Genomic DNA, 24,170 nt, shown 5'->3' on the forward strand with positions numbered 1-24,170 from the left:
ACTAAGAGCAGAGTGTGTAGTGTTTGGTGCAACTGTAACTTTAATGGTTCTACAGGACCTTACCAGAGGAGTTGGTAAGGAACAATCTGGATACAAACAAGACAGATTAGACAAAAGGCTCCCCAGTGGGGCTGGGAAGGATACAGACAGAGAATACGGAGATAGTATAGCTGGTCTCTGTCAGGGAGGCCGGCGAAAGACAAGAACCAATCAGACAGATAATAACAGATGTTCACCAGATAGCAAACTAGTCCTATCAGAGGAGCTAGCTTAACTGGCAGCAAGAAGCTACCCCAGGCCTTTCCAGTGGAGCTGGAAAGGTGACACATGTGACTTAAATCGCTTTGGTTAACCTTCCAAAGGAGCTGAGAAGGTACCATCAATTACTAAGCTATACCTCACCAGTGGAGCAGGTGAGGATAGTAAATACATAACAGGTGCTCATCAGTGGAGCTGACAAGCCTCAGACACCACGCAGGCTAGGCCCCTACAGAGGTGCTGGCTGGCACCAGCTACACGGCCCTGCTAAATACGGCCAGATCCCCAGGGCCCTCAGAGAACACACAACAGATATGATAACAGTATAGTTTGGCAAGACCTCGCCAGAGATGCTGGTGAAGTACTAAAGATAATTTAACTCAAAAAAACAAGAGAAGAGAGACTTCCTCGCACTTCAACAAAGAGACTGGTACATATGCAGTGCAAAACGCCTTACAAATATTGTGCCTCCGCAAACAAAATTGAAGCTTGTTGCAGACCTTAATAGAAGATGGCGTGGGCACCAATAAATTCCAAACAGCATTTATTGCACATAAGTGTAAAAACAAGCAGCAATGTCACAAGGTAGAAAACCATTGTACGTCACCCTCCGGATGGCACCACACACACAATTCTTTCACCCAGGGGACCAGGTTCTGTGTGTGTGGTGACATCCGGAGGGTGACGTACAATGGTTTCTACCTTGTGACATTGCTGCTTGTTTTTACACTTATGTGCACTAAATGCTGTTTGGAATATATTGGTGCCCACGCCATCTTCTATTAAGGTCTGCAAGAAGTACTAAAGATACACAGGCCGTCCGAATAATAAAGTACAAACCCCAGCGAGCTGGGGATACGGAAACTGAAGAGGCTGAATCTCCTGAGGAGCGGGTGATTCAGAATATACTGCAGGTAAATGAACACTCGAGGGCCGGGTGAGTCAGACTCCACTGCAGCCTAGCGACACAGTAATGCTACAATGAAAGATTACCTAATGAACAGGTAATCAAGGCTGTACTACAGCCTAGCAGAACTGTTTCACCAGTGGAGCTGGCGTAGTTAACGCCTCACCAGTGGCGAGGGCCCACTGGTGAGTAGAATGGTCAGGCAGGCAAGGTTCGGCAACAGAGAAGACAGATATCGGTACAGATTTGTGAGACAAGAGAGTAATCAGCAATCGAGCAGAGGTTCAGCAACTAGAAGACAGATAGGCAGAATCACAGGATCAGAAAGCAGGATCAGAGTCAGAGTAGTTAGCTAAGAGTCATACACAGAAATCTATACAATACAATATCCTAGTCTAGGTGTGAAGTCCTTGGCATCAACACCTGGGATCTAATCTAACAGATCACAGAAGCACTGTAGCAATATCCTAATCTAGGTGTGAAATCCTTAGCATCACACCTGGGATCTAATCTAACAGATAACAGAAGCACTGTAGCAATATCCTAATCTAGGTGTGAAATCCTTAGCATCACACCTGGGATCTAATCTAAGGTCTCAGCGCTGCCACACAAGTATTCACGACAACAGACAGCGCCAGACTAAAGCCTGAAGGCTTAAGAAGCAGAGGAGACCTCACTGGCACGCCTCCTGCAACAGCCAATCCGGGGCGCCGTGAGTCTCCTCCGCTGTCAGCTTACCAGCCGGTCAGCTGACGAGCTCTCCAATACATTTACCTTGTCTTGAATGCACAGCTTGTTGTGTCTGCTTGAGGGAGGTAAGTCCACCGCTTCCTCCTAAGCAATTTTAAACATTTTAAGTACTGTTTTTATCCTTTTGGCGCCTCTGTTCTCCTTTACAATACGATCAACATCCACCCCTGGTGGAGGGGGATACCCCTTTCTTTTCACGTCTACAGAGAGCGACTTCTTAATCCTGAGTGAGGACAGGACAATCTCCTTACCTGCTTATACAGTGGTTGCCTGGAGGTAACCCTGATTTGTGAGTATTATTGTGAGGAAACGCGGAAAAGCCGCCGCATGTGCCAAGAGCTAGGCGGCTGACTCCGCGTCCTACGCAGCGGTTGCACGCGTCTGGCGGTGTGGTGGAACACAGAAAAGCCGTCGCATGTCTTGACAGCAAAGCGGCTGTTTGCATGCAGCAGCATGTGCTTGGTGTGGCTGGGTCTGTTAGTGCACCTAGACAGATGGAGAGCTATGCACGCGCGGGCCTGAATGCAGGACCTTTATACTAGCAGGGGAAGTGTCAGCTGATCAGGAAGATCAGCTGACTCTTGCAGGACTCATGATTGGCTGAATGTTTCGGGCGGGGCAGCAGAGTCCAGCAACTATATATTCTGCTGCTTGTCAGTTGCTGGTTGTCTGCCATTGCTAACACTTGCGTGAAGGCACTCAGACCATAGTCAGATCCCAAAGTGTGCTAGAACCGGCCGGAGCCGGGGATCCACACTTAGCTAGATTCTGTTGATAGTTTAAAGTACTGGTTTGATTGTGATTATTGTCATGACCTGTTTTCCTGTCTGACCATTCTTCTGAAACTCTGATCTTGTACTTTGCTATTCTGATACTCTGTTGCCGAACCCCGGCTCGCCTCTAGACTCCGCATCTGCACTCCTGATTCTGTACCTCGATATTTCTGATACTCTGTTGCCGAACCCTGCCTGTACTTTAGACTCCGCCTCTGCCTTTTGAATCTGTACTTTGTCTGTCCGTGTGTTTTCGACCTGGCTTGCCCGACCGCGAGAACTGACCTTACTGTTAGAGGCAGTTCCCAGATCCGTTAGTGACACTACCTTTGGTGTCACTCACGCTCTGTCCTTCCTGCGCTCAGCCTGACTCCTCCCTCGGGGAGGTCTAGGCCTTCGGAAGGAATCTGTACTTGCGCAGTACTCCTTGCTGCCCTGTACCTGCTCTTGAGGTGCAGCCCTCAAAACATTACTGTTGCACCAAACACTTACACTCTCCCTGGTGTCTAGAGGTTAGACATATCTGATTATTGACAATTCCGCAGATCCTCAATAATCGGGTATATCTGTATTCTTGGGGATACTGCGGATCGCCAAGGATCGGATTCCCTCTGGTTGCTGACACCGATCGTTACAGAACGCCAGACCTGTTAGTGACACCCTCTATCTGGTGTCACTCACGTTCTGTCCTTCCCTCTCCCTGTCTGACTCCTCCCCGTGGAGAGTCCAGACTACGGAAGGAACTTGTTGCTGAGACTGCAGTAAGGTCTGAATCACCTGCTCCACAGATGACCATTAGAGTCGTGTCATTTGTATCGCTGAGACTGGGGTAAGGTCTGAATCACCTGCTCCACAGATGACCATTAGAGCCGTGTCATTTGTATCTCTAAGACTGCAGTAAGGTCTGAATCACCTGCTCCACAGATGACCATTAGAGCCGTGTCATTTGTATCGCTGAGACTGCAGTAAGGTCTGAATCACCTGCTCCACAGATGACCATTAGAGCCGCGTCATTTGTATCTCTGAGACTGCAGTAAGGTCTGAATCACCTGCTCCACAGGTGACCGTTAGAACCGTATTTATCTGTCTGTACCTTCCAGCCCCACTGAGGGGCCTTGTGTCTGGTCTGTTCTGTTGGTGTCCTGAGTGTTCCTTGCCAACTCCTGTGGTAAGGTCCTGTAAAACCATTATTCCGCAGATCACCAACATTCAGTCATCTGAGTAGTGGCATAATCGTTACAGAATGGCAGACCCAAAAAACATGGTGACACTTGATGAACGGATCGATGTGTTAACCGCTACTCTTAAGGAGGTTAGGGAAACGGTTGATACATTACAGACTCAGGTTAACCAACTGACTGAGTCAATTAAGTGTATTTTAAACTCTGTTGCATCAGTGTCACCCCCCTCTGTAATTCAATCTAGAGTACCCTCACCAGGGAAATTCGTAGGGCACCACTCTAGGTTATCTGAATCAGAGAGGACGCGAAGACGCCTAGAGGGTCTTTGCTTCTATTGCGGACAACATGACCACTGGGTACGAAATTGCAGGAAAAAGCCAAGAAAAAATTTTTTGGGGACGGTGAGAGGCCCGAGTTCTAAGGAGTCTGCTGCGCCATCCCCGGGAAATAAGGGTTCTGGTGCTAGTTCAGATCCTGGCCTCCAGAAACCATGTGTTGGTGTAACTAAACTTATGGTGGGAAATCTGTCGCTTAAATATCACCCCGATTTAGATATCTCCCGTCCGTCTGAAAAATCTTTTCCGTGTTCACAGTGTAAACAGGATTTTGTATATTATGCAGATCTCCTCAATCATAGAAAGTCCCACGTACATCTTGCACCCCCTATTATTCCTGAGGAATTGCATTCTGATGAGAACTCGTATAGGGGAAGTGCGACCTCACTGGGATCAGAGATTAGTTTTGAGGAACAACAGATAGAGAGCTATTATGCGGATAACATTTCCGAACTTTATGAGAGTGATGGCTCTATCTATAGTCATGAATCTGCTGTGCAAGGGTCAAGCTTGCTTATTGCAGCAAATCGAGTTCAGGAGTCTGAAACCGTACAGTCTTCAGCTCCATCATCTGACCAGATTCTAAGTAACAAGAAACCACATTCAGGTTCTGAGCATGGTTTGGATCTTGTCAACCATAGTAGGCCCCACTTTAAGGGATACATATATTCGTGTTCTGAGTGTGGGGACTCTTTTGTACCTGAGGGACAACCTGTGACTAATGGGGAATCTCACACAGGTGAGAAATTATACGTGTGTCCTGTATGTGAGGAGAAACTTCTCAGTCAAGGGAAGTCTCACACCAATGAGAAAAAGTATTCATGTTTTCTGTGCTGGGCCCCTTTTGTATCCGAACTACCGCCTGTAGCCCATGGGAGATCTCACACCGGTGAGAAGCAGTACTGGTGTTCTGTATGTGAGGAAGAACTTCTCAGTCATGAGGAGTCTCACATTGATGAGGAATCATATTCATGTTCTGAGTGTGGGGACTTTTTCGTACCTGAACTGCGACCTGTTGCTCATGGGAAATCTCACACTGGTGAGAAGTTGTACTGGTGTTCTGTATGTGAGGAAGAACTTCTCAGTCATGGGAAGTCTCACACTGATGGGAAATTACATTAATGTTCTGAGTGTGGGAAATGTTTTAAACATAACATAAATCTTGTCAATCGTAGAAACTCACACTGCGGGGGATAGCTTTATTCATCTCCTGAGTGTGTAAGATGTTTTGTAAATAACATTGAACTTCTCAGTCATTGGAAGTCTCACACTGATGAGAAAACTTATTCATGTTCTGAGTGTGAGAAATGTTTTTCGCCTGATGTACCGGTTGTCACGCATGAGAAATTTCGCACCTGTGAGAGCTTGTATTTATGTTTGGAATGCGAGAAATTTAGTGACTGTTACATTTATACCTTGTTCCAAAATTCTGAATCTGACACAGGACGGTCCTCGACTTTGGTATCTGATCAGGTGAAGAGTGTGGGTATGAGATGAGGACGTCGCTATCATTGTCTCCTGGGGCGTGTCCGGAGTCCACGCCTCAGGGGGGGGGTACTGTGAGGAAACGCGGAAAAGCCGCCGCATGTGCCAAGAGCTAGGCGGCTGACTCCGCGTCCTACGCAGCGGTTGCACGCGTCTGGCGGTGTGGTGGAACACAGAAAAGCCGCCGCATGTCTTGACAGCAAAGCGGCTGTTTGCATGCAGCAGCATGTGCTTGGTGTGGCTGGGTCTGTTAGTGCACCTAGACGGATGGAGAGCTATGCACGCGCGGGCCTGAATGCAGGACCTTTATACTAGCAGGGGAAGTGTCAGCTGATCAGGAAGATCAGCTGACTCTTGCAGGACTCATGATTGGCTGAATGTTTCGGGCGGGGCAGCAGAGTCCAGCAACTATATATTCTGCTGCTTGTCAGTTGCTGGTTGTCTGCCATTGCTAACACTTGCGTGAAGGCACTCAGACCATAGTCAGATCCCAAAGTGTGCTAGAACCGGCCGGAGCCGGGGATCCACACTTAGCTAGATTCTGTTGATAGTTTAAAGTACTGGTTTGATTGTGATTATTGTCATGACCTGTTTTCCTGTCTGACCATTCTTCTGAAACTCTGATCTTGTACTTTGCTATTCTGATACTCTGTTGCCGAACCCCGGCTCGCCTCTAGACTCCGCATCTGCACTCCTGATTCTGTACCTCGATATTTCTGATACTCTGTTGCCGAACCCTGCCTGTACTTTAGACTCCGCCTCTGCCTTTTGAATCTGTACTTTGTCTGTCCGTGTGTTTTCGACCTGGCTTGCCCGACCGCGAGAACTGACCTTACTGTTAGAGGCAGTTCCCAGATCCGTTAGTGACACTACCTTTGGTGTCACTCACGCTCTGTCCTTCCTGCGCTCAGCCTGACTCCTCCCTCGGGGAGGTCTAGGCCTTCGGAAGGAATCTGTACTTGCGCAGTACTCCTTGCTGCCCTGTACCTGCTCTTGAGGTGCAGCCCTCAAAACATTACTGTTGCACCAAACACTTACACTCTCCCTGGTGTCTAGAGGTTAGACATATCTGATTATTGACGATTCCGCAGATCCTCAATAATCGGGTATATCTGTATTCTTGGGGATACTGCGGATCGCCAAGGATCGGATTCCCTCTGGTTGCTGACACCGATCGTTACAGAACGCCAGACCTGTTAGTGACACCCTCTATCTGGTGTCACTCACGTTCTGTCCTTCCCTCTCCCTGTCTGACTCCTCCCCGTGGAGAGTCCAGACTACGGAAGGAACTTGTTGCTGAGACTGCAGTAAGGTCTGAATCACCTGCTCCACAGATGACCATTAGAGTCGTGTCATTTGTATCGCTGAGACTGGGGTAAGGTCTGAATCACCTGCTCCACAGATGACCATTAGAGCCGTGTCATTTGTATCTCTAAGACTGCAGTAAGGTCTGAATCACCTGCTCCACAGATGACCATTAGAGCCGTGTCATTTGTATCGCTGAGACTGCAGTAAGGTCTGAATCACCTGCTCCACAGATGACCATTAGAGCCGCGTCATTTGTATCTCTGAGACTGCAGTAAGGTCTGAATCACCTGCTCCACAGGTGACCGTTAGAACCGTATTTATCTGTCTGTACCTTCCAGCCCCACTGAGGGGCCTTGCGTCTGGTCTGTTCTGTTGGTGTCCTGAGTGTTCCTTGCCAACTCCTGTGGTAAGGTCCTGTAAAACCATTATTCCGCAGATCACCAACATTCAGTCATCTGAGTAGTGGCATAATCGTTACAATTATTCAATACGCTTTTCATTTGTCTATTATTACCTTGACGTACTACACTATATTGGGCTCTCGGCTCTCTCTTTTTTATATGTTGTTAAACCCGCCTTTTGTGGGAGGAGATATACATGTATAAATTGTGGTCTCTGTGAGAACGTCTTTTAGCTATGACTAAGGAGCGATTGTGAGGCTCCGATACGCGTAAGTTGATTTGTATGTCCAGCACATTCATTTTCCAATAAAGATCGGACTTTTATGCCGGAAGAAGCAGATCTATCTCCTTTTCTTTCACAGTGTTCACAAGGCAGTGGCTGCCCGTGGTCCTGCTCCTGGCTAAATAGATGGTGTGGTGAGCGGTGTTCATTCGCATTATTAATTCCCTTAGGACCTGAGGATGCATGCCATCGAGGCCAGGTGCCTTGTCTATTTTTAATTTATCTAGTCTTGCATTCACTTCTTCCTGCGTTAAGTATTTAATATTACAATTGGAAGATTGAGACTCTTCTGCATCTGTAATTTGCAACAGTGATGTTTCCCTTGTGAAGACAGAAGCAAAGAAAGCATTTAAAAACTCTGCCTTACCTTGGTCATCCACCATTGAGTTCCCACCCTCATCCTTTAGGAGTCCAATACAGTCAACTTTTCTTTTTTTAGAGTTGATGTACTTGTAAAACTTCTTTGGGTTAGCTTTGATATCCCTAGCGATTTGATTTTCAGAGCGATTTCAGCTTCAATCTTTGCCAGCCTAATTTATTTTTTTACAACTTTGATTGCACTCCTTATAATTGCTTAAAGCGGAATGAAACCCAGCATTTCTTCTTTGCTCTGATAGATTATTTACAGCATATTATATACAACCAGCATTTTTTTTTTACTAGAACAGCATTCAAAGGGTTACACACAGGACTTCGAACTTCCCTGGCAGCAAATCTGGACACATCCGATCTTTAGATAATGTTATCTTGTATTTAATTGTATCAAGTGAAGAATGTAAATAAATACTTCTCTGACACTGCAGGCTCTGTTGAACAAAGTCAGACAATCAGAAAGCATTTCTGCTTACATTAGAACATGAATAAAGCTGTTATAAATAAATTGCCAAGTCAGCTCTCAGAGAAAAAAAAAAGTATATTTTGGGAGCATATAATTTCTAAATGAATAATAATACTTATGCGCAAAAGCAAATATGATAACCGTATGGCATATAAAAAGTAGAAAAATGTGTTTTTATTGAATATTATCTCAGGGTTTTATACAGCTTTAATGCAGCCTCTGTCCCCTCCTGTTTTAGGACCTTATAGGCATTCTTTTTCCACTTCATTTTATCTCTAACCTTTCCATTCATCCATAGAGGCCTTTTTTTAATTCTAGACGTTTTGTTTCCATATGGGATATACTGTATATACTACAATATTAATTGAGAATAAATTTAAAAGCTTGCCATTTCCCTTCAGTGTCCTTCCCTTGTAGTACATTATCCCAGTTCACCAAACTTAGTGCCTGCCTGAGTTGATTGAACTTTGCTTTTCTAAAATTCATAGTTTTAGTGGTCCCGCTGCCCAGCGGCCTATCAGTCACCAGACAAACGTTATCATGTTGTGATCACTATTTCCCAAATGTTCTTGAACCTGCACATTTGATACATTATCTGGTCTATCTGAAATGATCAAATCCAGTAACGCATTCCCCCTTGTTGGTTCCGTTACCATTTGAGTCAGGTAACTGTCCTGTAGTGTTGCCATATATAAATAAAACCTAAAGAATCAAGGCATCTTTTGAAAAGCAATCATAAACAATTATGGAGTAATCCTAGTAATCCTAACAAATAAATATATATATATATATATATATATATATATATAGATAGATAGATAGATAGATAGATAGATAGATAGATAGATAGATAGATAGATAGAGATATATATATATATATATATATATATATATACATATATATATACACATACATCAAATGGGAACTTGAGATGATGTTACCCATCAGTGATGTTACCTGCAGCTGGTGTCGGCAAACTTCCCTACGAGTTGCGACGACCCGGAGGGGGAATAGTATTTGACGTCATTTGGCTCTCACGGCACTCAACTCCCCGACCGCGTACTAAAACACCAGCCAATAGAAGGTACTTGACCAACTCAGTCATTAATAAAGGCAATTTTTGTCACTCTAATGGAGCCCATACACGGTACAATAAAAATGTTTGATTTTCCCATTTATTCAACCAAATGTTGTGATCACTATTTCCCAAATGTTCTTGAACCTGCACATTTGATACATTATCTGGTCTATCTGAAATGATCAAATCCAGTAACGCATTCCCCCTTGTTGGTTCCGTTACCATTTGAGTCAGGTAACTGTCCTGTAGTGTTGCCATATATAAATAAAACCTAAAGAATCAAGGCATCTTTTGAAAAGCAATCATAAACAATTATGGAGTAATCCTAGTAATCCTAACAAATATATATTATATATATATATATATATATATATATATATATATATACACATATGTATACACATACATCAAATGGGAACTTGAGATGATGTTACCCATCAGTGATGTTACCTGCAGCTGGTGTCGGAAAACTTCCCTACGAGTTGCGACGACCCGGAGGGGGAATAGTATTTAACGTCATTTGGCTCTCACGGCGCTCAACCCCCCGACCGCGTACTAAAACACCAGCCAATAGAAGGTACTTGACCAACTCAGTCATTAATATAGGCAATTTTTGTCACTCTAATGGAGCCCATACACGGTACAATAAAAATGTTTGATTTTCCCGTTTATTCAACCAAAACGATCAGATCGAATGAAAGTTGAAAAGGATCTTTTTTTTCGATCAAGAAAAACGAACGATTATCCGTTTTGTTTATTTTTTCAATAAAAATCCGATCTGACATGTTGGAAAAATCTTTATATTCGCTCTAACAGAATAATCGAACTCAATTATCTAATTGAAAAAAAAGAAAAAATTGTACCATGAATGGGCACCTTTACTGAGTAATTTTTTTTTAGTTGTAATGGAGGTGAAGAAAATACAGAAAATACAGTGACAGTTATATGTGCAGGCAGGCCACTAACTCCAGCCTACCAGAGTCTAGGTAATTTGTAAAAATTATGCAGTTATTCATTGTTTAAGTTTACTGACTGAAGGTGTTGTTTACAAAATTGCAGGTCCCCTGCTCTGTTTAAGGATGGTTTTCTTTGGGTATAGCATGAGCTAGATAAATGAGAACCTTTACAAAAATGTAAGCAGTAGCATTTTCAATGAAAAAAAAAATACAACCTGATATTTTCATCTTGAATGTTACCTTAAGCCTTATGTTATCTTGCTGTAGCATTTCCACCTCCTCCTAATAAGAAACAAATACAAAACCAGATTAGGATATACAGTCTAAATATTTAGCAGGATGTCTAAGGAAACACTTTGTTATATTTTGGTATCTCTGTATGACTTTTTGTCTCTCAGTCTCTACATATAAACACTGAATGGTCCACCATAACCGAAATTAATTTTCCAAACCCCGGTCCTAAAATATGAAGATCTCAGCAACCTGGCATTTCCTGGTATGTGTTCCCCAGGTACCCAGTGATATAAAATATTAGCTGGATCAGTAATGACACAGTTGTATGCAAATTGGGTTTTTGGTTCTGTAATAGTCTACCCTGTGGCCTAATGTGATGCATTATGGGTGTTCCTTCTTGATCACATGAAGGTGACATTTGCTAAACTGTACTTTGCAGAAATTGATTCAGTACCAGTCATAAGTGTTGGTGTTTGAATTTGGGACAACTTGCTTCTGAACCTGAACAGCTGCATTCAGCTCCATTTCAGCACCAGACAGCAGGATAGGGTACGTTTCATTTAGTTCTGATACTTCCTGATTCCAAGCTAGAAGGAAGGAGTATCAGAGCTGAATGGAACACGCACAGTTCTGCTGTCCGGTGTTGAAATGGAGCTGAATGTGGCTGTTTGGGTTCCGAAGCACTAATCCCCAATTCAAAAACAGCCTACCACTCATCTAATACCACTACAAAGCTTTAAAGTGGACCTGAACTCTTTCACAGGACAAAAGGAAAACATAGAGAAATGCACCCTGTATGTATTTAGAGAGTTTAGCCTATCTAATTCCCCCTTATCTGTGATTAATCACAACTGTCATTTGATCTTTCAGCCAGGGCCGAGCCTGGGCGGGTGCTGCGCGTGCAAGGCACCCAGGCGCCTGCCTCTGAGAGGCGCCACCCGGCCGCCGCTCCCTCCCTCCCTCTAGCCGCCGGCGCCGCCGCGTCAGACCTCGATCAGGCGGGCGGGCGATAGGACCTAGCACGCCGCACTGATATGCGGAAGTGACATCACTTCCGCATATAGAGCGGGTGCGTCCGGCGCCTTCTTACTGGTCGGGTCGCCCGCTGATTGAGGTCTGAAGCTGCTGCAAAGTGAGGGGGGAGCGGCGGCGGCGGGAGGGGAGGGTTGGGTGCGCTCCTGTCACTCACTACCTAAACGGGGACCCTATACCCCCTGGCTACATATACTGGTCACATATACCCCCTGGCTACATATACTGATCACATATACCCCCTGGTTATATATACTGGGCGCATATTACCCCCTGGCTACATATCCTGGGCACATATTACCCCCTGGCTACATATCCTGGGCACATATTACCCCCTGGCTACATATCCTGGGCACATATACCCCCTGGCTACATATCCTGGGCACATATACCCCCTGGCCTCATATCCTGGGCACATATACCCCCTGGCCTCATATCCTGGGCACATATACCCCCTGGCCTCATATCCTGGGCACATATACCCCCTGGCCACATATCCTGGGCACATAATACCCCCTGGCTACATATCCTGGGCACATATACCCCCTGGCTACATATCCTGGGCACATACAGTGGAGGAAATAATTATTTGACCCCTCACTGATTTTGTAAGTTTGTCCAATGACAAAGAAATGAAACGTCTCAGAACAGTATCATTTCAATGGTAGGTTTATTTTAACAGTGGCAGATAGCACATCAAAAGGAAAATCGGAAAAATAACCTTAAATAAAAGATAGCAACTGATTTGCATTTCATTGAGTGAAATAAGTTTTTGAACCCTCTAACAATAAAAGACTTAATACTTAGTGGAAAAACCCTTGTTTGCAAGCACAGAGGTCAAACGTTTCTTGTAATTGATGACCAAGTTTGCACACATTGTAGGAGGAATGTTGGTCCACTCCTCTTTGCAGATCATCTCTAAATCTCTATGGCTCCCTCCATAGGTTTTCTATTGGATTAAGGTCCGGAGACTGACTAGGCCACTCCATGACCTTAATGTGCTTTTTCTTGAGCCACTCCTTTGTTGCCTTTGCTGTATGTTTTAAGTCATTTTCGTGCTGGAACACCCATCCACGACCCATTTTCAGTTTCCTGGCAGAGGGAAGGAGGTTGTCGTTCAGGATTTCACGATACATGGCTCCGTCCATTTTCCCGTTAATGCGATTAAGTTGTCCTGTGCCCGTAGCAGAAAAACACACGCAAAGCGAAATGTTTCCACCCCCATGCTTGACGGTGGGGACGGTGTTTTGGGGGTCATAGGCAGCATTTTTCTTCCTCCAAACACAGCGAGTTGAGTTAATGCCAAAGAGCTCTATTTTGGTCTCATCAGACCACAGCACCTTCTCCCAGTCACTCACAGAATCATTCAGGTGTTCATTGGCAAACTTCAGACGGGCCTGCACATGTGCCTTCTTGAGCAGGGGGACCTTGCGAGCCCTGCAGGATTTTAATCCATTGCGGTGTAATGTGTTTCCAATGGTTTTCTTGGTGACTGTGGTCCCTGCTAATTTGAGGTCATTCACTAACTCCTCCCGTGTAGTTCTAGGATGCTTTTTCACCTTTCTCAGAACCATTGACACCCCACGAGGTGAGATCTTGCGTGGAGCCCCAGAGCGAGGTCGATTGATGGTCATTTTGTGCTCCTTCCATTTTCGAACAATCGCATCAACAGTTGTCACCTTCTCTCCCAGCTTCTTGCTAATGGTTTTGTAGCCCATTCCAGCCTTGTGCAGGTCTACAATTTTGTCTCTGACATCCTTGGACAGCTCTTTGGTCTTTCCCATGTTGGAGAGTTTGGAGTCTGCTTGACTGATTGATTCTGTGGACAGGTGTCTTTTATACAGGTGACTAGTTAAGACAGGTGTCCTTAATGAGAGTGACTAATTGAGTAGAAGTGTCTAACCACTCTGTGGGAGCCAGAACTCTTAATGGGTGGTAGGGGTTCAAAAGCTTATTTCACTCAATGAAATGCAAATCAGTTGCTATCTTTTATTTAACCTATTTTGGTTAAATACATATCCTGGGCACATAATACCCCCTGGCTACATATCCTGGGCACATATACCCCCTGGCTACATATCCTGGGCACATATATACCCCCTGGCTACATATCCTGGGCACATATACCCCCTGGCTACATATCCTGGGCACATATACCCCCTTGCTACATATCCTGGGCACATATACCCCCTGGCTACATATCCTGGGCACATATATCCCCCTGGCTACATATCCTGGGCACATATACCCCCTGGCTACATATCCTGGGCACATATACCCCCTGGCTACATATCCTGGGCACATATACCCCCTGGCTACATATCCTGGGCACATATACCCCCTGGCTACATATCCTGGACACATATACCCCCTGGCCACATATCCTGGGCACATATACCCCCTGGCCTCATATCCTGGGCACATATACCCCCTGGCCTCATATCCTGGGCACATATACCCCCTGGCCACATATCCTGGGCACATATACCCCCTGGCTACATATCCTGGGCACATATATCCCCCTGGCTACATATCCTGGGCACATATACCCCCTGGCTACATATCCTGGGCACATATACCCCCTGGCTACATATCCTGGGCACATATACCCCCTGGCTACATATCCTGGGCACATATACCCCCTGGCTACATATCCTGGGCACATATACCCCCTGGCCACATATCCTGGGCACATATACCCCCTGGCCTCATATCCTGGGCACATATACCCCCTGGCCTCATATCCTGGGCACATATACCCCCTGGCCACATATCCTGGGCACATATACCCCCTGGCCACATATCCTGGGCACATATACCCCCTGGCTACATATCCTGGGCACATATACCCCCTGGCTACATATCCTGGGCACATATACCCCCTGCCTACATATACTGGGACATATACCCCTACCTACATATACTGGGGACATATATCCCTGGCTATATATTCTGGGGACACTGGCTGTTTGTCATTATGTGCATTTACTGGTGAAAATCTGTCTTATTATGTGCATTTGCTGGTGAAAATCTGTCTTATTATGTGCATTTGCTGTTGAAAAGTTGTCTTATTATGTGCATTTACTGGTGAAAATCTGTCTTATTATGTGCATTTGCTGGTGAAAATCTGTCTTATTAGGTGCATTTGCTGGTGAAAATCTGTCTTATTATGTGCATTTGCTGGTGAAAATCTGTCTTATTATGTGCATTTGCTGGTAAAAATCTGTCTTATTATGTGCATTTGCTGGTGAAAAGCTGTCTTATTATGTGCATTTGCTGGTGAAAATCTGTCTTATTATGTGCATTTGCTGGTGAAAATCTGTCTTATTATGTGCATTTGCTGGTGAAAATCTGTCTTATTATGTGCATTTGCTGGTGAAAAGCTGCCTTATTATGTGCATTTGCTGGTGAAAAGCTGTCTTATTATGTGCATTTGCTGGTGAAAAGCTGTCTTATTATGTGCATTTGCTGGTGAAAAGCTGTCTTATTATGTGCATTTGCTGGTGAAAAGCTGCCTTATTATGTGCATTTGCTGGTGAAAAGCTGTCTTATTATGTGCATTTGCTGGTGAAAAGCTGTCTTGTTATGTGCATTTGCTGGTGAAAAGCAGTCTCTTGTTATGTGCGTTTACTTGTGAAAAGCAGTCTCTTGTTATGTGCGTTTACTGGTGAAAAGCCGTCTCTTGTTATGTGCATTTACTGGTGAAAAGCCATCTCTTGTTATGTGCATTTACATGGGGAAAAGCTGTCTCTTATGTGCATTTAGTGGGGAAATTTTGTCAGTAAAAATAATCTTTTGTCAGTACATTTTTAGGTATTTGTCAGTAAAAAATAACGTGAAAGGTTGGCAACACTGGCAGGCTGCGTGGCGCAATGGGAAAGATACAGGCAGCCCACCTTGGGCTTGGCAGGGGGGAGGAGCCGACGTCAGCGAGCGAAAGTAGGGTGGCCGCAGGCAGCCATAAATACGCAGTGTGTGACTGCGTCGCACTCGCAGAGCCTCTCAGCCTGAGTCAGTCCAGAGACTAGCAGACTCGCAGGAAGCCAAAGCCAGCCAGGAGCAAGCCCATGGAAGAGGGGTAGGAATGGGGTATCACATGCATGCGTAAAGAGGTGGAAGGTGTGGGTGTGATTAGGCAGGACATGGGTGTGGTTATGTGGTTGGGCACGGTTAATTTAACCACTCCCATAGGCGCCAGAGAAAATCTTGCACCCAGGTGCCAGGCACCCCAGGCTCACCCCTGCTTTCAGCTGTGTCAGCACAGGAATCTCGGCAGTCTTTGTTCTCATATTCTTCATTAGAAGAAGTTATATAAAATAAATCCATACCTCTCTTGTCACCAGAAAAATGTCACTGGCCTCCTCTGAGTCTTCATGGCGGATCTGAAAGGGGATGCTGACACCTCGCACGTCGCTATTCTCGTCCACATAGCAGAACTGGTAATATTCCCCATTACCTTTCTTATCTTCCTTAGGCAGGCAATAGGCTGCAAGAAAGGTTCTTGTGTTACATTCTGGACTCCAGTGTGCATTACAATGAATCACTCTGATTTATATTATAAACTGAAAAAACATACCATATTTATTTCCAGACCTACTAATCACATGCAAGCTGTATTTTTACAAACAAGCTCCACTATTATTGTGCCTTCTTCAATTTATATGAATCCTCTTTCCCAGAAATTAAAGTGAACAGGTGGAATCAATCAGTCAGCTATTAACCTGCTGGGCGGTCTGGACGAGCTCAGCTCGTCCAGTACCGCCGGAGCCTGCCGCTCAGGCCCTGCTGGGCCGATTTGGCTGAAATAAAAAGCAGCACACGCAGCCGGCACTTTGCCAGCCGCGTGTGCTGCCTGATCGCCGCTGCAGTGCCGCCGGAGGCGATCAGAAGATCGCCTCCGGAGCGCCCTCTAGTGGGCTTTCATGCAGCCAACTTTCAGTTGGCTGCATGAAATAGTTTTTTTTTTATTAAAAAAAAAACCCTCCCGCAGCCTCCCTGGCGATCTTAATAGAACGCCAGGCAGGTTAAAGTGGTATCAAACCCAACATTTTTTCTTTGCTCTAAAAGATTATTTACAGCATATACTATACTAGCATTTTTTTTTTTACCAGAACAGCATTCAAGCAGTTAAACACAGGACTAGCTTTTTCAATAGAAAGTTCCTTGCAGTGAGATCCGAATCCAAATAGGTGATAACACTATCGTGTGTTTACTTAATTGTAGCAAGAGAGGAATGTAAACATTCCCTGGCAGTGCAGAAACTCCTAACGTGTCCAGATCAGACATAGCTCAGAAAAATTCACTGGGTGCATTACAATGTATAAATACTGTAGCTATGAATACAATGCAATGGCAGCTTTCAGAGCAAATAAACTGTTCTTTGGGAACTTGTAATTTCTAAATGAATAATAATACGTGTGTGTAAAAGCAAATATGATAACTGTAAGGGTTATAAAAAGTAGAAAAACACATTTTTATTGAATATTATGTCAGAGTGTACGATCACTTGAACATTGTCTAGCTGCATATACTACTACTCTGCTAAAGGTAGAAAAATGAAAATTTACTTTAAGAAGAATCTGGAGGCACCTATAATAGTGACACCCAAACGTTTGGCCCTCACAAATGTATAGAAAAAGGGTGACTTTTGACCCTCTGCCTTTTTTAAATAAAAAGTTAATTAAGAAATAGATAAAATTTTTATTTGAAATGAATGCACTAAAAATACGTTTCATAAAAATTATGGAAAAAGGTTTCTTCTTTTTTCATCTGCACTCTTCTATTATATATTTTATGAATCTTTCTTTTTCTTCTTCTGCGTATTTCTTTTACTTCTTTTAATCTTCTGTAAATAAGGCAAGCGGCCAGAGTGGCAGCCAGCCCAACCCACCAGCAGCTAGCCAGGCAAGTGGACTATAAACAAGCTAAGTGACCATCTTGGGCAATGATTTGCCCAGTAGTCCAGGAACAGCTCTACAAGGCTGATCAGCATGCTAGTCCTTGCCTAAAGGCCATCCTTTGAAACAGCACGTTACTTTATAATACATCTATGAAGTTTCCTTTATACACACTCTTCTACCTGCTATATGTCCTTGCTACCCTTTAACCCAAATCCAATTTTTTAACCATTTGCACTTCAAGAGGAACTGTCGCGAAAATCTTAAAATTTAAAACACATACAGACAAGAAGTACAATTTGCACAGAGAAAAATGATCCATAAATTACTTTTTTCCTATGTTGCTGTCACTTACAGTAAGTAGTAGAAATATGACATTACCTACAGATTTTGGACTAGCCCATCTTCTCATAGGGGGGTTCTCAGGGTTTTCTTTATTTTTAAAAGCACTTAGTGAATGGTAGTTGCTCCGTCCAACTGCCAAAATAGTGTGAAGCGAGCAGGTAGGCTAGCCAGCATCTTTGTATTAATCATTTTCAGGGAATGTCTTTATAAACAATAAAGGCCATGCTGAGAATCCCAGATGAAGAGATGGACTTGCCCAAAACCTGTTGGTAATGTCAGATTTCTACTACCTACTGTAAGTGATAGCAACATAGGAGAAAAGTCATTTATGGCTCATTTTACTCTGGGAGAAATGTACTTCTTATTTGTATGTGTTTTAAATTTTAAGATTTTCACGACAGTTCCTCTTTCACTTCCTTCTTCCAGCTTATTTTGACTGTCCCTCTTCCTGATCGGCCCCAGGTACATCAATCTGACACTGGCAATGGCTCCATCATATTGGAGACAATGCATCGCTTGATGCTGAAGTTGATATGGTATACTCTTATGAAACTTTATGCATTGCCATGTTATTTATAGGGGGAGCTTTTGCCACCGATGGTATCGATATTTTGAAAAATTCCCTAAGAATTTACAGGGAAGTCACAGAAAATTCATATTAAAGTTTTTTCACAAAATTTGCCATATACACCTAGTACCTCTCAGTTGTATAAATGATTCTTTATTGAACATAGAAAGCTGCCGGTATACACCTTTCACCACCAAACCACAGACAGTATTAAAAACCTATTTCTACGCAGAAATCAAAACATAAAAACCAAGAAGCCAACCCACTTATCCCCTAGTTCAATGCTCTAGGCTTGTGTGCATGGAGTCCGTCGAAAGACTCTCTGCTCTATGCACGCAAGCCCAGCCCACCCACTACTCACACACCGCCTTACTCCATGCATACAGCAGCTGCCTCCCCCTAATCGCAGGGGCAAACGCAGGATTTTTAAGGGGGGGATTCCTGAAAGGTCCGGAAGCACTTATGTCCCCGAGTGCTTTCGAAGACAGGTGGCTCCATACTGCCCATGCACAAATGTGCGCTGGCGTATTACGGGGCTGCCTGCCTTTGGAAGTACTCAAGGACACGAGTGTTTCTGAGGGCTTCTGGTAGCAGCAAATTTGAACGGGGGACAGCGCTGGAACAACTCCCCGAGAGAGGAACGGCAGATAGACTTAGTTTGGACAATTCAGTGGAATATGCCACATAGTGTCACATAGCGCAAGCGATAGCCATTATATGCATCTGCGGAAGATGGCGGCGCTATATAAATACTAAATAATAATAATTTGCCTCACCAGGATTGCACTTTTATTTAGCTTTCCTGTATGACAAGAAGACACAAACACCCAGCACTAGGGAAAGAGGGAAACAAAGGTGAATGAGGGAGGGCTGGTGCACACCAAGAGGGCTTCTGAGCGTTTTCAAATCGACAGTGATTTGAAAAGCGCTTGGCTAATGCTACCCTATGAGGGTGTTCTCACAGCAGCGTTGTGATTTTTTCAAAATGTAGCATTTTTTTGAGCAATTCATTCAGAAATCGCTCTGAAAATCGCTTCACAAAAAAAAAATGATTCTGATTCTGACAAAATTGCACTCACTAATTGCTAGCAATTGCTATTGTGATTTTGGCGTGCATTAGCCCAGTAAGAGGAGGAGTGGAGAGAGACTGAGAATAGCCTGAGATGGAGCAGACAGCTTATCTGTATTGCAGTCCCACATCACACAGAGGCTACTTGCCTGTAATAGGACTCATGTCCCTGCCAGTCCCTCACACAAGTCAGAAAGCAGCCCTCCTGGAGTCTCGGGACTGTCAAAAACTTTTCACCTTGTTTAACACCTTATCCACACATGCAGTCATTATAACAATGAGGAGAGACCAGACAGATGTTTGCCCACGGACCCTCCAGGCAAGCTCTGAATCATGCTGTGTATATTTACCAGCTTGCCTGCCCTCTAATTGCACTTTTATCAGCTAGCTTAGTGTTTCACCTGAATACACCAGACACAAATCTCTGAATGAAAGGCTGCCTGGGGGGAGATTGCCCCCCTTCCAGCCAGCACTAGGGGAAGGAGGAAAACAATAGTGAATGCAGAGAGAGTATCTGTATTGCAGGCCCACATCACACAGGCTACTTGCATGTAGTGTGTCTCCTGTCCCTGCCAGCCAAATCCAAAAAAGCTTTATTGGCAGGACCAAATACATTTAGCATTGCCAAAGCAAAAACAAACACATAGTGGGAGGGATTGTGGGAATAGGGGAATGATATAGGTATACCGTCCATAGGGGTGTGGAGGATGTAAGGGATGGTCAGCCTCTCACACAAGCTGCAGGCAGCCCTCCTTGAGTTTAGGGACTGTCAAAACTTTTCAACCTGTGAAATACCTTTTGTAGCTGTCTACATGCAGTCTTTACAATAGTGAAAGAGCTGAGTTTTCCCACAGTCCCTGCAGGAGGCAAGCCTTTACCAGCTTGCCTGCTTCAGCGAATTCAGGGAATTTTTTTTAAAGGTACATGAGTCTCAGGGGGGTGTTCCATACATCCGGAACCCCCGTCTGGATACGCCAGTGTAATGGGGATAAGTCCTGTATTTTCTTGGCAATAGCAAACAAGCGTTAGTCAGAGTAAAGGGATGCAAGCCAAAATGCTGTTAGTTGGAGCAATGTCAATCAGGCATCATTCTCCCATAGCTCATCAATTACATGCAACAGTTTGTTATACTTGCAGTGCCCCACGATCTGAAGTAGTTCAGGTTCACCGTTCCACTCCACTCCTCTCCAATTGTCCGCAGGCTAGTCCACCGCTATAGTGACCTGTCAAGCTTATGTCACTCTCTAGACCTCTCCACTCCAGCTACCATTTGTATATTGCCCGGAGGGGTAGTGTGTAGGGCATTCCCATTCACAATCCTAAAGGGGACAGCTGGGCAGAACTCGTACTGCCACTGGACTTCCACATGCAAGAGTCTCTAGACACTGACTACACGCTATCTCACCATGTCAGGCATAGATGTTGCAGATGTAAGTGCGCATGGTATGCACCTCTGCCTCGCCTAGCCTTATGAGGATGCGGCTAGCGGGCGCTTAACCGGCTGTGATGTTGTGGGCAGCGGGGAACGCTGAATACGCGTGGTGTGGCGATAGACTCCTCCCACCTAGGTGGGAAATGGTGAGATAGCGTGTAGTCAGTGTCTAGAGACTCTTGCCTGTGGAAGTCCACTGGCAGTACGAGTTCTGCCCAGCTGTCCCCTCTAAGATTGTGAATGGGAATGCCCTACACACTACCCCTCCGGGCAATATACAAATGGTAGCTGGAGTGGAGTGGTCTAGAGAGTGACATAAGCCTGACAGGTGACTATAGCGGTGGACTAGCCTGCGGACAATTGAAGAGGAGTGGAGTGGAACGGTGAACCTGAACTACTTCAGATCGTGGGGCACTGCAAGTATAACAAACTTTCGCATGTAATTGATGAGCTATGGGAGAATGATGCCTGATTGACATTGCTCCAACTAACAGCATTTTGGCTTGCATCCCTTTACCCTGACTAACGCTTGTTTGCTATTGCCAAGAAAATACAGGACTTATCCCCATTAGGGGGAGGCAGCTGCTGTATGCATGGTGTAAGGCGGTGTGTGAGTTGTGGGTGGGCTGGGCTTGCGTGCATGGAGCATAGAGTCTTTCGACGGACTCCATGCACACAAGCCTAGAGCATTGAACTAGGGGATAAGTGGGTTGGCTCCTTGGTTTTTATGTTTTGATTTCTGCGCAGAAATAGGTTTTTAATACTGTCTGTGGTTTGGTGGTGAAAGGTGTATACCGGCAGCTTTCTATGTTCAATAAAGAATCATTTATACAACTGAGAGGTACTAGGTGTATATGGCCAATTTTGTGAAAAAACTTTAATATGAATTTATACTGGCCACACCAATTCACCAGCTGTGCATATATTATTCTAAAGTGAGCATTTTGAGCATGGGTGCTGCAGTTGCATGGCAAATCTCCAATTTTTTGATAAGTCACAGAAAATTGGTTGGAGAGGAGGATTCTAGTTGCTCCCTGAGCTCAACCTTATGGTGTAATCCAAGGCTGCCTGAATTCTCTTCTCTTATTGACGTGGGGTTCTGGATCCAGAGGGAGTTAAATATACTAATCATCTATTTCAAAATGACAGCTTTAAAGGAAACCAGAGACAATATATATTGTAAAAGTTTTATACATACCTGGTGCTTCCTCCAGCCCCATGCGCACGGATCATGGCATGGGAGCGATCCGTGCGCATGGGGCTGGAGGAAGCCCCAGGTATGTATACAACTTTTACTATAGATTGTCTCTGGTACACTTTAAGCCATGGTCAAACATAGTTTCCCAATTTCATCTCTCTGCGTATTCCCTTTTTTGGTATTTTCAGCTTTGGCAAGCAGTGACAGCTCCGTTTGGTCGCTTTACACCTGCTTTGGTCCCGGGCAATGTGAAAAGTTGGCTTCTGAACAGGGACTCGGATAAACTTATTTCTAGATACTATTCTAAACAAACTGAATACAAGTATGTTCATAGACTGTCAAAAGTTAGAATATTATGAGAGGGTTGGGGGGAGAAGATCTCTGCAGAGGAATGGTTGTAGGGCGAGCTATGTCTTGACATCAACCAGCAGAAATCCAGGAAGCAAAGACGATGGGATTTACAGCGGTGTTCATGAAAGCGGTCGCCAGGGGACCCTGTATATCACTTTACATGCACTTTCCTGATGCAGAATCTATGAGTGCAAACTTTTAACTTGCAATTTCCCGCAATAAATGGTTTTATGCTATGTGGGGCTGTTTCTAGTTTATAACAGTGTGAACCTCAATTGAGCAGCCGGTTGGTCCCATCCTGAGTAGTTTTTGTTTTCTTCCCCGAAGTGATCATTCCTACCTCCGGATATTTAGGAGGCCAAATGGGTGAGTGCGGGAAGATTGGGGGAGTGTCTGAGCAGCACCCGCACCGGAGGTTTGCAGTTACAAGTGTACGAGCATAGAGCTTTGCACCCACTGGTGCTGATGGTGAAACTTATGTGCTACCGAGTTATACTATTATGTGCTGTTTTTATTCTTTTTATGTGGTGGCTATAAGAACATTTGCAGAAAGATCCTTTGGACTTTGACATCGTGCTCATTGGGACTCAATCTGATATGCAGGTGTATTGCATTTATCTCTACTGTAAGCCCTTGTGTGTGGTATATATATATATATATATACACATAGTATATATATATACACAGTATATACATATATATATATATATATATATATATATATATATCATAGGAATGGTCTGACCTTAAGAAACATACAGTATATGAAGAGAGTGATTTGTTCCTGGGATAAATTGGTACAGTACAATTACTCAGATCTATTATACTCAGATCTATTATAATCAGAAAAGCAAAACAGGAGGAAAGCTCCGTAGTGTGATAACTTTTAATCAGGATAAAAATTGATAAACTTAAAAAGCATGCATCTTATTTGGCATATAGCCCAGAAGAATGCGTCCCATCAGAGAAACAACCTGAAGACTGCAGTGGCCATGCGAATTCTCCTTGTAGTCCACTTACAGCCGAGTGTTTGAGGTGACGCTAGAGTGTGATCGCATCCTGTTTTTTTCTGATAGAGCAAGATTTCACATCCTTTTGTCTATTATAATCAGATCTATTATACTCCTCAAAAATATCCACATTTTCAAAGGATGTACATGATGCGTGTTGGAGGTACGCCTATCGTCCTGGCACATTTAAACATATGTCATGGGACTGTCCACCTATTCAAGTATTTTTGGGACAAAATATTACTTTTCTGAAAGATAAGTGAAGTCTTCCTGTTGTTTCTTCTTACACAAATCATGCCTACTGGTATTGATAGACTGGCCGCAGAATAGTGATTAGAAGTTCAAGTAGAGCCCAGCCTGCATTTTAAGTACAATTTTAACTTCAGTGTATTTTTTGAAACTATGATATAGAGAATTATGGATCTGTGTTGACAAGTTCTGTACAAAGCTATATTCACCTTCATTTCCTTGGGGAGATTT

General features: G+C 44.2%; 1 protein-coding gene across 16 annotated transcripts in view; it reads right to left on the reverse strand.

The window, feature by feature from the left end:
- The window catches only part of CALCOCO2 (calcium binding and coiled-coil domain 2), a 755,339-nt gene that overhangs the window by 144,847 nt on the left and 586,322 nt on the right, over positions 1 to 24,170 (reverse strand). For all 16 annotated transcript variants that reach the window (XM_068263852.1, XM_068263854.1, XM_068263855.1 and 13 more), the window contains 2 exons: positions 16,149 to 16,306; positions 10,795 to 10,836 (listed from right to left, as the gene is read on the reverse strand). In XM_068263852.1, the coding sequence (XP_068119953.1) occupies positions 10,795 to 10,836; positions 16,149 to 16,306 (200 nt within the window). The remainder of the gene's footprint in view (positions 1 to 10,794; positions 10,837 to 16,148; positions 16,307 to 24,170) is intronic.

This window comes from Hyperolius riggenbachi, chromosome 12 (genome assembly GCF_040937935.1).
Source record: "Hyperolius riggenbachi isolate aHypRig1 chromosome 12, aHypRig1.pri, whole genome shotgun sequence".
Classification (NCBI taxonomy): domain Eukaryota; kingdom Metazoa; phylum Chordata; class Amphibia; order Anura; family Hyperoliidae; genus Hyperolius; species Hyperolius riggenbachi.